The sequence below is a fragment of the Vollenhovia emeryi genome, unplaced genomic scaffold, assembly GCF_000949405.1.
Source record: "Vollenhovia emeryi isolate VEMERY1.0 unplaced genomic scaffold, V.emery_V1.0 DF939121.1, whole genome shotgun sequence".
NCBI lineage: Eukaryota > Metazoa > Arthropoda > Insecta > Hymenoptera > Formicidae > Vollenhovia > Vollenhovia emeryi.
This window is the reverse complement of record NW_011967245.1, coordinates 3,386,029-3,401,442: the sequence shown is the minus strand read 5'-3', so window position 1 is coordinate 3,401,442 and position 15,414 is coordinate 3,386,029. Positions and strand designations below refer to the sequence as shown.

Below are 15,414 nucleotides of genomic sequence, written 5' to 3'. Positions count from 1 at the left end.
AAGTTCAAATCTTCGAAGTTCGAATCTTCGAAATTAACTTTGAAATATCCGAAGCTTCAGAGTTCGAAGTTCGAAGTCAACTTCGAAGCTTCGAATTCTTTCGTGTCGACCGCTGGACCCGTTCGTTGTACTCGCGTCTCGCGATGCGCCGTCCGCGCGCGTGAACGAGATGGATATACGGGTCGCGGCGTCGTAGGAAAAGGGAGGGACGATCCCGAGCGCGGGAAGTGCAGGCAAGTGCAGGTGAGAGCAGACAGCCGAGTGTCACCTGCCAGCTGTTTACCTGATCGTCTTCTTTTTCGGTTTGTGTACAGGTGCACGTGTGGTGCGATGGCCTACAGGAATCTTTGCGCGACCGTCCTTAGAGAAAGCCGGACGCTGGACAGGTTAGGTCTGAAAGCCGCCGCAGCAGCTAAACGCGGCTATTCCAGAGTAGCCGGCGCACCGTCGGAGGATGACGAGAAGTCGACGCACTTCGGCTTTCAGACTGTCAAGGAGAGCGAGAAGACGCAGGCAGGTGAGGATTCCGTTCATTCCTGTCCGCGTCCCTTGGTCTCTCGCTGTATCTTGTTCCTTGCGCGGTAGATGCCAAGCGGACGAAGCGTTTGCCGCTCGCGGAGGAGTAGCGGATGCGTTGTACAATGCCACTTAATTCGGCAATTTTTCTTGCAGTGTACAACGTGTTCGAAAACGTGGCCAATTCCTACGACCTGATGAACGACGCGATGAGCATGGGCATCCATCGCATCTGGAAAGACATCTTCGTGCAAGAACTAGGGCCCACTCACGGCACCCGGCTCTTGGACTCCGCCGGTGGCACGGGCGACATCACGTTTCGGTACATTAATTATCTGAGGAACACGCCGAATCCGCGCAATGTGCGCAGCCACGTAACCGTGTGCGACATCAATCAGCACATGCTGGACGTCGGGAGAAAGCGGGCAGGCAGCCTGGATTTATCAGGGAATAGTAATTGCGATATCGCGTGGAGGCAGGAGGATGCGGAGAAGCTCTCCCTCCCGGACGATTCTTTCTCCGCTTACACCATAGCGTTCGGCGTAAGGAATGTGACGCGCATTGACAAGGTGCTTGTAGCACATTGAGTTTATCAATTCGATCAGTTATTCGTATAAAATGTCCTAACAAGTTGCATTATATGGAATTTACGTTTGATAATCTTCAAAGAATACCCACTACATTTTAAGCCAAGTCGTAAGCAGTATCTGAATGTTAAGGAATGTTTAGATCTAATGTGTGTTAACTTTTGTGTCGCAGGTGTTGTCCGAGGCGTACAGAGTATTGCAGCCAGGAGGGAGATTTTTATGCCTAGAATTCAGTCATGTCGAGAATAAACCTTTACAATGGTATGTACATCTCAAAGTAAAATAAGAAAGTCAATATACATGAACCAATCTGTAGAGAAATTTTGCTCGACATCTGTTTCAGGTTGTACGATCAATATTCCTTTCAAATAATACCCGTGATGGGACAATTGATCGTAGGGCAGTGGAAAGCTTATCAATACCTTGTAGAGAGCATAAGAAAATTTCCGAAACAAGAGGATTTTAAGGTGAAGAATACTTTCTGTCTGTTTCTCGTATACAAAACTGCAACGAGTTGTAGTGGGCAATTGTTTAGAATCTTTAATATTAAATTTTAGTTCAGTTGTCGTTAATCTCTCCTTTTCGTTACGTTACATTTGCTAATAAAACTTTGCTAATGTTGTTTCCAGTCGTACACTTCTCATGATGTTTGTGATATGTTTAGGACATGATCGAATTCGCAGGATTCAGAAATGTGACGTATCAAAATCTTACGTTTGGTATGGTCGCTATTCACTCAGGATTCAAGCTTTAAGCTGTCTCGTAACGGAACAAGGAGATGGTAATTTTTTAGGGGGACACAAACCTTACAATTGCGGCATTGTCAAACGGCGACAATCGTAGCAATTACGGCAATATCGAAGTACAGATAAAATATAATAAAAATTGTTATTTATTTCCCTTTAATCGTTCATTACTTTTATTAATTAGTGTTTATTTCTTTCAGCAAAATTGCGTACCGTCCCCGTTAAGTACACGATCGTGTTGCATAAATATACATTTCGCGATTATGGTTACAATTTCGTCATTGCTGTACCGTCGTTTGGATTGCAGTGTACATACGATATGCCTCGTCAGTCAACTTCTATCGGCAGTTATTTTCTACGGCCGCGTGTAATTTCTCTGCGATATTTACGCGGTATCGCACAAGTACCAGTTAGGAACCCATTTCTCTCCGTGCTATTGTACATTTCGGCCACCTGTCCGAGTGTGAAATTTGCTTGCTTACTACGTAATCGCTTTACGCCTGCAATCCACCGTATTGCGTAAGAGCCGTGCGACTCTTGGGTGCCTCGAACATAAGGTGATGCGACCGACGGTGCCTATCGCGATTTACGCTACTACGCATTTCTGCACGGGTCGCTTCCGCAGATCGCTCTTTCGTAATTTCTGGTGGATCTGGTGGACGCAAAGAGGTGCGGGCAAAGTGCTGAAAGTTGGCTTAAACACGCGCAGACGGAAACGATTTATTTTAAGAACTCCCGAGATTACTTAATCTGTTTAATTAGTGTCGTTTATTCGTTTTAAAAAAGTTCTACAGTTTTTCGAAGCTTGTTTATTTACGCCTCCTCACAACCGAGTCAGGCACAGAAAATGAAAATGTTATTTGAGTCACGAATTTTTCAAGTATAAATTATATCAATCAACTGACTTAATTACAAATTATATTAGAGTTGTAAGAGCGAATTGCAACTATCTTCTCCGCGCGCACTGCTGAGCCGTGAAACGTATACGTATTGGAATTTTGATTGGATGAAGAGCTACGAGAGAGACGGACGCTTTCTTCGGGAAAACATATAATCTTGAATTTACATAGCGCATCAGGGATGCCATCGGTTTCCGTAGGAAACTGTTTGAGCAAAGGCTCGAGAACGAAAAATAGGATCGACAGGTGAGAGAAAGAGGATAAGGGAGGTTTTTTAACGAATTCAATATTGTACATCTATTTTTATTTGGGTTCTACTTAATGTTTCTACCTTCTGTTTTACGAACTGTTAATTTTTTTATTCTGTTCACGCATTTTCGTTTTACGATTTATTTATCTTGCGCTCTTCATCATCTCATTTTATTACAGGAAGGCGTCCTAGCAGTAGCTTTACTAGCATCTTGCCTATATTTTTTTTAATTCGAGCTTAATTATCGTAAACCAGTCTTACATGCATTAAAGTTATTATACAAAAGGGGTAGAAAATGGAAGACGGTAAGGAGGAAGTTTCAACGCGACGATAGGAGACGACCCAGTGCGAGAAGAGTGTATTGTGCCGACGACAGCGAAGACTATGAGGATCGAAGGCCGTCGAGGCAAGGGGGGAGATTCATTCTACGTGGCGTAATATCTACATGCGTCATGCGGTGTGCTTTCTCTAGGAGGTGAAAATTCTTAACTTTCTTCGGCCATAGAAACATTCCTACCACCGCCGCGCCGATGATGCTTGGCACCGCGCTCCCACAGCTTTTCAGTGCTCCGCCGTTTGTCTATTATTGACGCATCTTCTCCTCACTTCCCGGTGCTGCTGGCGCCAGCGATTTCGCTTCGATCGCCGTTCACAATACATTATGTCACCTCCGCCTCTTCCCCTTTTCTCCGCGGAAGAGTCTTCCCTTTATTATTTTTTTTTTGTTCTCTTAGACCCGCGGTTCTCCAACTTTGCCGGCGTGGGAGTTTACGGCTGCAGCCGCTCTTCCAACTCCGTCAGCATGAGCTCGCGCTTTTCGAGATTCGTATTTCTTCAGCGCGCATTCGAGAGTATCCCCTTATAAATTATTTACGCGTTGGATAAGAGGACCCGCTGGCCGTTGAGAGAATATACTACGAAATATCATTAGTACATTACATAATTGTTCCACCCTCCCCTCCCACAAAAACAAGAAATTATACTTCGTGCCGGAAACTTGAGCTTGGCGCAAACAGAGGCCTAACTCGCCAGGTGATGAATCGGGAGAGATATTTCTTACCGGAAGAAATCGCGCGGCCTGCGCCGGTGCCGGTTATCCCGAACGAAGATGCAGAATCGTGATGCAGCTTCTTGCGAACGTATCGATTTTCCTGACCCCGGTGACCACGTACCCCTTCCGCCTCGGATACTTCCTGGAAAGTATATAACGCCCCGCCGCCGCTTCGGCCCACGGTTTATATCCGTCTGTTGGCGGTGGATCGCGGTGCAGCTCTATTATACAACACACAGTTTCTCACGATACCCCACGTACGGTCTATCCGATTGATAAACCTTGCTATTGGATTTATGAGCGAGCGAGCTTCATTTTCTCGCGTCAAATAAATTAACATGCACGGCTTGTCGCGCAGGACCATTATTCTTGCATTATAAAAATTTCGAAAGATTTTCTTATCCGATTTGGAGGATCGGCAAGTATCCTGATAGAGAATCCCCATTGTTATCAATTGTTCGTAAAGTCAGTTTAGTTCTAAACTCAGGTATACAATTGATAGAAGTTTTTGGGCACGAGATCACGTATGGAGATTAAGAATAATTCTCTCTCAATTTTGCTGTAATTTATAATATAATTGAAGAGAAGAAATTTAGGGAATATAGGAGAGATAAAATGAAATATCTAAATTTCGTGATGCCTAACAAATATCGTTCTTGTACACAACGAGTACCACATGGAATTTATCGTACACTTGAATCTCTTACACAACTGTATATTTGACAGCACAGTAAAAATGGAAGAGCGAAGGAGTTAACTGCTACTTGAAGGCAATTATGACGTGGGCGATGATAAATATCGAGCGAGAACCCGGCGCAGCAATTACTCCGCCCATTAAAGGACGAATCGCATTCCATTCGGTCGTTCCAGACAGTTCCAGATTACATCAGCAGACGTGAGAATTACGCGATGATTGCGCCGATTAATCGAGAGTAACACGGTGAGCCCCCGGAGCCACCGTTATCGAGTTCCCGGTAAGGTGAGACCCGAGATGTTTCCGTTTCTCCGAGCTTGCAAAGGCTTTTTAGAGAACGGGCGATATCGAGCGTACCTCGGGAGAAACTCGGCGCAGTTAACATTATCCCTGGCAGTTATCTACAGATCTATAGATCAGTATTTTAGACCTCTCGCACTTAAGCGAACGAGTATCGTAGCTTGATGACGCAATATTATATATAATTTCTGCACGTAAATCAATTTGTAATAATTTCTGTAAACAGCTCTCTCTCTCTCTCTCTCTCTCTCTCTCTCTCTCTCTCCGTATCTTTTTCCAGTGTAAACATTTCGCAAGATACCATACAGAAAGAATGAGAGGGGGAGAAAGAGAGAAAGAATCATAAAAATATCTCTTATGTAGAGTTCTTTAATATAGCGCAGCAATAAATAAGGAATCACGCGATTATAGACTCGGAGAGATGCGTGGCGCGCATTACACAACTGGACAGTGTTGGTTTAACCGAAAATTCGCAAAGGCGATTAATAAACCCGGCACGAGATGAGCGCTCGGAGACGACGACGACGACGACGACAGTATTGGAAAGGAGAGAAAGTGTTAGATAAGGATAACTTGGCACTCGGGCAAGTCTGGCCTGCGTAGCGCGCTTCTCGTGGCATTACAATTATAACACGATTATCCCCGCGGAAATATGACGCCAGGACCGACAAATCGAATGGATCGATACGGACAACACGAAAGGGGAGACTTTAACGATGCCTTATGAATACGCGCCGTGTCAGTATCGGCGATCGTGTCGCGTTTAATCCCACGGCTTACAGCATAACGCTAACGATAAGTTATATCCCCCCTGCGTAATTTAAAATTATAATTCAATATCCGATCTGAGCTCATTACAGTTTACTCCATACATTTTGCTTTGATCATTTTTATTCTATTATATTTTTTTAACTTAATTATATTTACTGATTTTTACTTTCTTCCAATCGGTTGATTTCAACAACGCAAGCTCCCCTTCTTAATTTCGTTTATTCTTGATGTACTTTTGATTTACTCCCTCCCGACATATTGCATGATCTAATTGAAGTGTCCTCGTGATCGACAGGAATGAGTACGACCAATTTGGGCCAGCATTCGTATGGTGAAAGATACGACACATGAGGAGGCGATATTGGAGAAGAGCGGACGAAGAACGGGCGTCCTCGCCGCGCGCGATGCTCTTACCGAGCGGTTAACGTAGCCGAGAGCAATAAGAGCGAAGGGGCATGTAATTAAGCCGCGTAAGGCCCGAGGTGAACGGGAAAATCGTATCTCGATCCCGTGCGATTCAACCGGACGTCCCGAGATCTGCCACAGCGCTCGAAGGTAGAAAGGTCTTCCTTCCCGGGTCAGCGAATAGAAGAGGTTTGTTCTCATCGTCCTCGAGAAGCATCTAGCCCACGCGCGGCGCGCGTATATAAAGCACTTCGCACGTCCCGATGTATATATGCAGGGTTGGGAAAGTCACTTTATATATAAGAGTATCTAGTTGCAGTTTTTTCGCTAAAAGTGCAACTAGTTATAGTCACAAGTTACCAATTCTGGAAAGTAACGTGTTACAGTTACCCGAAAAGTAACGAATCGTTACTTCGCCGTTGCTTTCTTGCGATGAAAATAAAAACATCAGCTCTGCATTTCAATTGTAAAACGTCGATAAAGGCGTCGATAAAGGTGGATGTTCAAATTGTATAAAGTAACTATTCATGTAACTGAGTTAAGTTACAGATGGAGAGAAAGTAACGAAGTTAAGTTAGAATTACCAAAAATAAATATACAGCCTTAGACAAAATTGTTAGGCCTCATTATGCTGTACCGATGTCCATTTCTATCAATGCGGATTAACTTTAATCTCGGTTTAACTTTCTTGTCATCTTTTTCTACTTGTAAGAAATGGAAAGAGATGGAAAGTAAAGTAAACCGAGATTAGACTACATTGATAGAAGTGGACACGAGTCCAACGCCTGGTTTTTCATTGTATAAAAGTTGTTTACTGTACAGTAGCAATGGATGCTCTAGTAACTTAAACAATAGAGCAAAAAGTCTGCGTACGCCTGCACTCGCGTTGAGAGACGATCCAGCAGGGTGGGAAAGCGGCTGCGAGGGAATGTTCGGGATCGGAATATCCCCGTCCCTTACAGAAATGTAATACTGGGAACCGAAAAAGCACTGACAGAACTACTAGACGCTCGGTAATTGAATCATTAGAGATCGCTGATGTACAGTAATTTTCCAGAAATTATGCCAGTCCTTGTTTCTTAGAATTACATTCCCGCGAGGGATCACGAATTGAATCGTTCGCGAGGCGTTACTTGCATGTAACTCGCTCACCCACGAGTGTCACGTTACCGTTTTCGACCCCGAGGGCGGCGGTCTCTCGCTGCATTTCGCCCAGCGGGCACCTGCGCAGTCCCGGTTGGTATCGCGGCCAGATCGAGCGAGTTCCTATTTCGCCTTCGCCTTCTTAACGAGCCTCTCTTACGGTACGGTTTCTTGTGGCTTCTCGCAACGAATATTGCGCAACGTTAATTTATACCCCGCGGACGCGGCGCGCGAGGGAAGGCAAAAAAAGAAAAAAGAAAGAAATTCTCCCCGCCGATTGTCCGGCGCTCCCGATGGGGAAACTATCGGCACTTTGCCGATGGTCCATTACGCGCGGCATTCATATTTCGAAGTAGATCGCAGAATCGTTACGCAAAGTCGACTCCTCTGCGCGCGCGACGCCGCTATTCGCCTCCCCGCATCCCCGCGATATCTCAGGAGGATCTCGGAGGATTTCACCGCCTCGTAGGTGTACGCGACTCCGTCGGTCCGGCGTCTTGCCCCGAGGGAGCGTAAAATTTACGAGGACGTATCCTATCATTATCATTATATTGTAAGATACTTACGCATAATGGCTAGCACAAAGTTGCGTTACGTGCACACACACGTGTTGCACAACGGTCGCGGAAAAGGTGGCACTATTCACGGTATTCCACATTCGCGGCGAGCGTGACGTCTAATCTGCCCGTAATGTACGTGACGCAAATTACGTTACGTTTACATGACGCGCCGCGACGCTTTGCTGAAAAAGTCGAGACGTTCTCCGGGCGGCGAGGCATCGTTTATCGCGACGAATTTCTGTATACATCGCGGCAATTTGCGCGACGGTAACGCGTGCGAAACGGAATTGTTTGTACTTCTGTTTTCTTTTAAGAGCGTCCTTTAATTAAGGAACCAGTTGCATTTGGCGAACAACCCTGCGACAGTTTAACTCGGCGATAAACAGAGCGAGTTGAGTTCCTTATTATTAATCTGTTCAACTTGTTCTTTCGTCAGGCTCTCGAGACACGTGACCGGAGCGAATGCCAGTCTCTGATAAAAAGGAAAGAAAAATGTGCCGTCGGGCAACCAAATTCTGTAAGCAATTTACATCGGCTGCGGTTCTCTTCTCACCGAAGGGGGATCGCGGTACACGGTGAGCCGTGCCGTCGGCGCGACTCTCTCTTGCGTGCTTCGTCCTCGTCCTCAATGGCCGCCCGCCGATCGGAGGATCCCGTGCGATCGATAAGGATCTAGATCCGTTGAATTCGCTCGGGCGATGGAAAGGAGGAGAGAACGCGACAAAGGAAGGAGGATTCCCGCCGCGCCGCAGCCGCTTCCCTCGTCGGGAAAGTATTAATTCCTCCTCGAGCGGGAAACGGAGAAGAAAACGAGAAGCCGCGTGTACGTCGGATCGAATATTCGGGTCAAATGGATTTCGAGGTCCCTTTCATTCTCTTTCTCTCGCGACGCAAAAGCTTCTTTGCGGCCAGCAAGAAGACTTTCAGTTTCGCAATGAAGGCCGGCGGTAATATTGTGACCAACTTGTCACCAGCCCAGTGTGGGTTCTGGCTTCCCCGAAACATTCATCTATCAGACGAAAGAAATATCTGCTTTTACCGCAATCTGTCATTCCGCTTACACTGTAAGAAGGATTCCCCGAGAGAAATTTGCGTAGCGAGTGTGCCTTCTGCGGCCGAAATCTCTCCCGCTCGATCATTACTTTAGGTTGACGTTTTTCCTTCGCTTCTCCCGCTCAGTTCTTTACTTGTATCAATTCGTTGTATAAGCGAACTGTGGACATAATTAATTCTAACGTTTATTAACCGGTAACACGAACGAGATAAAATCGCGCAATTCCACAACGTATAGGAATAAACTTTCTCGAAGGTTTCTTCTATTTTCGCTTCTATTTTCGACTGAAATAGCTGCCGAGGAGCCGAATGATACAGCGGTTTACGCGTCGAGGCCGCGAGATGAAAAGCAGATCCGCTGCGCGGAGGCCTGTGTCAGTTTCGTTATTATGTCATTCTTGAATCGAAACCGTAGCCTCTCTTCGTCTACATCTATGTGAACTGGAGAGATGGGAAGGGAGGAGGAACGTTTACGACTCGAACGTGTGCCCGGGAGCATACCGTCACTTGGCAAGGCTGACTTTTCGTCGGCCGATGATCGCGCGTTGCGCCCGAATTGGAGAACTCGTTCCGCTCGTGATCTACTTTTCTGCATTGCGGCAAGAGGCGTCGTGCATCATCGCAAAATGAGTCGGCACGCGCTCGTAGGATCCTCTATGCTAATTTTCTATCGCGCGACGATGTATCGGTGCGGAAACGGGTTTCGGTTCACCAATATTTCTCTCTCTCTCTCTCTCCTCCTCCTCCTCCCCCTCCCCCCTTTCCCCCAGCTCTTTTCCCTTTCTCGTCGTTATGCGGTATGCATGAGCGCGAGGCATTTCCGAGGAAGTTGCAATCGAAATTTTTAAGTTATTTTCTCTTCCTGCCCGTTTCTCGGTGGATCGCGGAAGCGGCCAATTCCATTGTTCCAACCGCCAGTGGCGGAAAGCATTCGGTTACCGCGAATTAAGTACTTAGTCAATCGCGAAACGTCCGCATCTCAGTTGGAAAAAAAACGAGATAAACGTTTATGCAGATTTCTACGTTGTAACAGAAGCCTCGAGGATTCATCAGAGCCCGCGGATTCTCGTCGATTAGACGAGATAAATTAATGAAAATGAGAGAAAACGAATTCGGGCACATTATCATAAATTCCTTCATAGATGTTTGCGAGGAAAGACTTGATGTCTTCACTGACAGCAGCGTTTTTCAAAGCCTGCGCGAAACAGCGCGTTTCGCGTTGTGCCTGATTTTCATACGTATCGTAGCGTCTATGCATTAAAATTGCGTAAATCTTTCAAGTAGCGCGCCAACACGACGTAATACAACGTAACCGGACGAAATTTGTCCAGTCGAGCGCCCCGTGGGTGCCACAGGCAGCCGGTGGCCAGATGCGCTTTCGAAATCTTCAAATCGCGCGCGATACGCGCGCCGCGATAACGAGCCCGCGCGCGGCCGTAAAACTCGATTTTAATTTTTCCCACGGGCTTGAACAGACCGGCGTGCGGTGTCAGTTATCATCATCGCTCCAGAAATCCGCGTTTCGAGTCGCAAACCTCTCGCGACCTGGCCCTCGGTTCTCACTCGCTCATTTTCCGAAACGCCTCGCTGCGCTTAGGCGCGATTTTAACTACCCTACGCAAGAGCTACGCTCGCATTATATCGCGTTTCATATTGTTGCGTGTCGTTATATCGCGTGTACCCGTCACCTGCTTACCCCAACACGTGCTACGAGAAAAAAAAACCGCGATATAAGATAAAAATGTCTGAACGCACGGCTCTCCGTTTCGACATTTGCGTCTTCCAGCTCGAGCTGGACGGCGTTTAATCGACAATTTAACTGGCCGTGAGAAGATTCGGAATTAAGGAAAGCGGCGTTTTCGTGGGCGGACATTGTCGACTTGTATAGGAAGTTGCAGGCTGCTGCAGGAAGTGGACTGAAACTTTTATGGCAAACCGCAGCGTAATTTACGCATGGAATAATGCCTGCGTTTATAATCTTTCTTCAAGTATCCGCGAGATGTTGCGCTTCTTCGTCAAAGTTGTAATGTAATGACTGCGCGATATCGTTAGAAAAAGTTCGCCGTTAATAACTTTATAAAACGTGACATTCGATGAGTCAATTAATGCCCGTTTCTACCACTGCGGATTAATTTTAATCGTGGCTTAAATTATTTCTTATCCTTTTCCAATTTTGAAGAAAAAAATATAAAATGAGTTGAACCGAGATTTGAATTACTCCGCGTTGGTAGCCCTTGGGGAAATATATACCTCAGAAAATCTTAAAATTTTATTTTAGAAAAATAAGAAATATGAAAAGTAAATTTGTCCGCTTGAAACTTTTATTTCAGGTAAACTTAAAACTTTAAGAATTGTACAAAGATATGTGATATAATTGATAATACCGCGTGCGGTTTTCTTACGAGAAATTGTTATGCCGCGCGACCCTCTAGCGGGAACTTTGACAGGCTTGGCTGTCTAAAAATTATTCTAAAGTTTCTTAAGTAAACTTTTAACATTTTTCAGTAAACTCTTAGATTTGAAAGATTACTTTTAAAAACTTTAATTTCATTTAAAGTAAAGTTTCCCAAGGGAGAAACTGGCATAAGTCAACGAAGGGCCTGGCCGTCTTATATTCTTAAATCATAAGATAGTTATTGTGCGTTATTTAAGACGAAGATTTCAAACGTAAAACATTGTCTTACGAGAGCCTGGCCGTCTTATATTCTTAAGTCATAAGACAGTTATTGTGCGTTACTTTAAGACGAGGATTTTAAACTCAAAACTCTTACGAGTGCAAGACAGCCTTTCTGCTCAGACCCGAAGTCTACGGCACTCTCGTGACATTTTATCGTTCTTTATTAGGAATAATGTGTAACGCGCAAAATACTTGTTATCTAAATTTGCATACAAAAACATCGTACAGCCGTCTAAATTAACAAGGGCGTCCAGCGAGCCGGACGAGCGGTGATAAAGTCACCTCGTTTACCCCTGTTTTTTTTACACATAGCAAAATAACCGTGTTATTGCGATATCGCGTACAATCGAGCCAGATAAATTCTTCATACTCGTGATATAAGATGACACGCGGTCCATTTCTCACGCTCATTCGTCATTGAATCCACATGGCGCATGTGTGTCACGTAATGGACGCGACCGATCCTGTCCGGAGATCGAGACTGGGTGAATTTGAACGAAAGTACAGAAGACAAATTTGAGGAGCGCGCGGCCTCCGTACCCGCAGAAGAAGAGGCGAGGTACCGAAAGGGAGAGAGAGGGCGAGAGAGATTTGCAATAGCTCCGTCGCATCTCATAGGTGATGGGTCGAGGCATCGAGTGGGGCCCCCAAGCTCTGGCCCGTATAAAAGGGGGCTACAAGACATCCGCGGAGCATCAGTCCTCAAATCAAGGAACAGCAGCAACCATGAGGGCATTCGTGGTGAGTAGCCCGTCCACGACGATTTCTCGTTTCCCCTCCTCCCGATTTCTCGTCCCCTCCCCCCTTCTCCCCCTTCTCGTTCCTTCCTCCCGAGGTTCTTTCTCCCGTCGCTGTTTCTTTTTCTTTTCTTTTTTTTCTTCTTCACTCGGATCCTCCTCTCCGACTCTCTTCCCGCGCGCGCACGGGAGATTTCTCGGGAGGATGATAAGAGACCGTTAGAGAAACGGAGAACTTGGTCGTACGCTCGGCGATCGAGATCGAGATCGAAACCGGGATCGGGGGTTCCATCCGGGGGCGGCGGGCGGGAGGACGCGGGAGAAAGTAAGAGAGAGAGAGAGGGGAGGGTGCACAGGGAGTATTGTGTGCGGTGTCAATGTACTCCCGATAGTGACTAACCCGGGAACCGGTTCAGTGATTGTGCCACTTCTCTAGTTCCGTCCGCGCGATTAAAAAAAAAGAGAAAGAGAAGAACAGGAAGAAAAGAAGTCGGGATTCTCTCCCGGGTTTGCGTAATACTTAACAGCACCGTGGGACGCGACCGGTGGCTGAAACAATAGGATGCGAGTCCACGTGCTCGTAAATCCACCGTCGCGCACTTCCGCGAGCGCTTCTGAAACGGTTACCGCTTACTCTCTAGACACGTTTTCGCGGCTTCGTTCGCCAAAGTTTAAGTACGAGCAGAGGAGGGATCATTGTTCGCTTAAAAAATTAGATGAAAGCGTTGACATTGTCTTCGAGAGAGAGAGAGAAAGGGGGAAATGCTCCATTTTGTTATATCAATTAAGAACGCGTGGGAACTGTTTGTATTACTGTACACCAAGTAAAAATCTCTCTCGTGGGTGTAAATATCTCTCCTACTTGAGAAATATCCAGAGACTTTAACGAGCCGACCTCGGCTTATTCATGTGCCGCATTATAATTTCAATGGCACACAATTTTCGCGTAACAATTACACTAAATTACGAGTACAGAAGGAAAGTGGAATAACGACGGAGTGCGGTGCGTAAAAATTAGATACGCAAATAGTCAGAAATGAAGCGTCGATCGACGAGTCATTTCTGACCGGGATAAACGTATCCAGGAAAGGGGCACGATGAAACGCGCGGCGAGATTCTCTGTACTTTCGTTGAAATCCCGGGAAAGTAACGTCGAATTCGCAATCGTAGATCCTGGCGCTCGCCGCGACGGCGATGGCGCGGCCGGAAGCCGGATACTCGTACAGCCAGCCTAGCAGTAGCTACGGTGCTCCCTCCGGTGGTGGTGGTGGCGGCGGCGGCCTCGGCGGCGGCATCGCATTCGGAGGTGGCGGCGGTGGCCTCGGCGGCGGCATCGGCGGCATCGAAGGTATCGGCGGTGTCAGCTCGTTCGGGGGCGGCGGTGGTCTCGGCGGCGGAGTCGGCGGAATCGGCGGAATCGGCGGTATCAGCGCGTTCGGCGGCGGTGGCGGCGGCGGCGGCGGTGGATTCGGTTTTGGCGGCGGCGGCGGCGGCGGCTCGCTGATCCAGAAGCACATCTACGTCCACGTGCCGCCCCCGGAGGCGCCCGAGGATAGACCGATCAGGCCGATCGCGCCAGCGGCACCGGCGCAGAAGCACTACAAGATTATCTTCATCAAGGCGCCCACTCCGCCGACCCCGACCGCCCCGGTAATCCCGGCGCTGCAGCAGGACGAGCAGAAAACGCTCATCTACGTCTTGGTCAAGAAACCCGAGGAGGCGCCCGAGATCAACCTGCCCACCATCACGCCCACTCAGCCCAGCAAACCGGAAGTCTACTTCATCAAGTACAAGACGCAGGTAAGGGAAGGAGGGCCTTGAAGCGCAATGCAACTCGGGGGGAGGAAAAGGGGGAATTTTTAATCGATGGTTGAACCGTTTCATTTTCTTCCTTTCTTTCGCATCGCAGAAGGAAGTTACCGGTGGCGGCGGCGGCGGCGGCATCGGCATCGGCGGCGGTCACGGCGGCGGCATCGGCGGCGGCATCGGCGGCGGCCACGGCGGCGGCATCGGCGGCGGCATTGGCGGCGGTCACGGCGGCGGCATTGGCGGTGGCACCGGCATCGGCGGCACCGGACCGAGCGGACCCAGCACGAGTTATGGGGCACCCGGTGGATCCGGGCCATACTAGTCAATTCACCGCTACCCCCGTCGCGGCCCCTCCGTCCTGCTCCCCCGTACTTCACCGACACACACGCACACACCGCTCACATACCTCTAACATGATCAGCGACGACGATACTCGCCGTATTGACGTATCGCTGTGTTGTACGCGCGATCGCCGTGAGAAGAAGACGACAACGATGACGAGGTTGAAGACGGCGATGATGATGACGATGTTGAACACGACGACGACGATGATGATGATGGTGGCGATAATGAGGAGAATGATGATGATATCGATCACAACGACGACTACCACGATAATGATGACGACGATAACGATGATGATGATGATGACGACGACGATGATGATGATGATGATGTTTACGACGACTAGAGCGAAGGAGAGATGTTTTTTATACTTATTTTTTGCAAGAAAACGGTGGCGAAATAAAGCTTTTTTATGTATTTTTACATAAAACCATGTCTGCGCGCCTTCCAACTTATTGCACACCTTATTTCCAATATCGAGTCGCCTCCGAGGGATTTCCAGCGCCGAACGAAAGGAGAAGGCAGTCACAGGCAGATTCGTCGAGATACCAAACGCCAATTTCCCAAACGGGATTGCGAGGTAAAGTTTGCGTAAATTAGAAAGAAAACAGAAAAAAAACTCGAAAGCGCGCGGCTCTTTCTCTTTGGAGACTCATCGCAACGCCATTTTTACGGGCGATCAATCTTACGCCAATTGATGCGCGCGGCGTTTTAATCGCGCTATTACGCGCTCGGCGCGTATCGTTTCACGCGTGATCGAGCGTACATTCTGCCGCGCGAGAGTATCAACCGACATTTTAGGCAGGAGCGAGGAGGGGAAAAGAGGAACTCTCCAGCTCGGTTTCGCGGACAGGTGGGCCATGGGATTAAT

The 15,414-nt window shown here is 47.5% G+C and overlaps 2 protein-coding genes across 5 annotated transcripts; both read left to right on the top strand.

The window, feature by feature from the left end:
* The first annotated feature begins 107 nt into the window (after positions 1-107).
* LOC105570277 (2-methoxy-6-polyprenyl-1,4-benzoquinol methylase, mitochondrial) lies at positions 108-2,645 on the top strand. Of its 4 annotated transcripts, none has more exons than XM_012027358.1 (6): positions 108-243; positions 315-517; positions 673-1,094; positions 1,276-1,364; positions 1,447-1,570; positions 1,768-2,009. In XM_012027358.1, exons 2-6 carry the CDS (start codon positions 331-333, stop codon positions 1,855-1,857), a joined length of 912 nt encoding a protein of 303 aa, XP_011882748.1. In that variant the 5' UTR covers positions 108-243; positions 315-330; the 3' UTR covers positions 1,858-2,009. The 4 variants fall into 4 exon arrangements, 3 of the variants coding, with proteins under 3 accessions (XP_011882748.1, XP_011882749.1, XP_011882747.1); XR_001009575.1 differs by adding an exon at positions 2,050-2,645 and having other exon boundaries at positions 240-517; positions 1,768-1,965; XM_012027359.1 differs by having other exon boundaries at positions 240-517; positions 673-1,085.
* Positions 2,646-12,378: 9,733 nt separating this feature from the next.
* On the top strand, positions 12,379-14,738 carry LOC105570276 (glycine-rich cell wall structural protein 1). Its single transcript, XM_012027356.1, is given in 3 exon segments — positions 12,379-12,393; positions 13,560-14,213; positions 14,302-14,738. Coding segments are annotated over 3 exon segments (888 nt in total). The 3' UTR covers positions 14,521-14,738.
* Positions 14,739-15,414: the final 676 nt, after the last annotated feature.

Bases quoted from the DNA above. Each gene is read 5' to 3' on its own strand.
- LOC105570277 (XM_012027358.1), top strand. From the start codon at position 331: ATGGCCTACAGGAATCTTTGCGCGACCGTCCTTAGAGAAAGCCGGACG. The intron at 518-672 runs GTGAGGATTCCG...TTTTTCTTGCAG, and splicing joins GAGCGAGAAGACGCAGGCAG to TGTACAACGTGTTCGAAAAC. The intron at 1,365-1,446 runs GTATGTACATCT...CATCTGTTTCAG, and splicing joins GAGAATAAACCTTTACAATG to GTTGTACGATCAATATTCCT.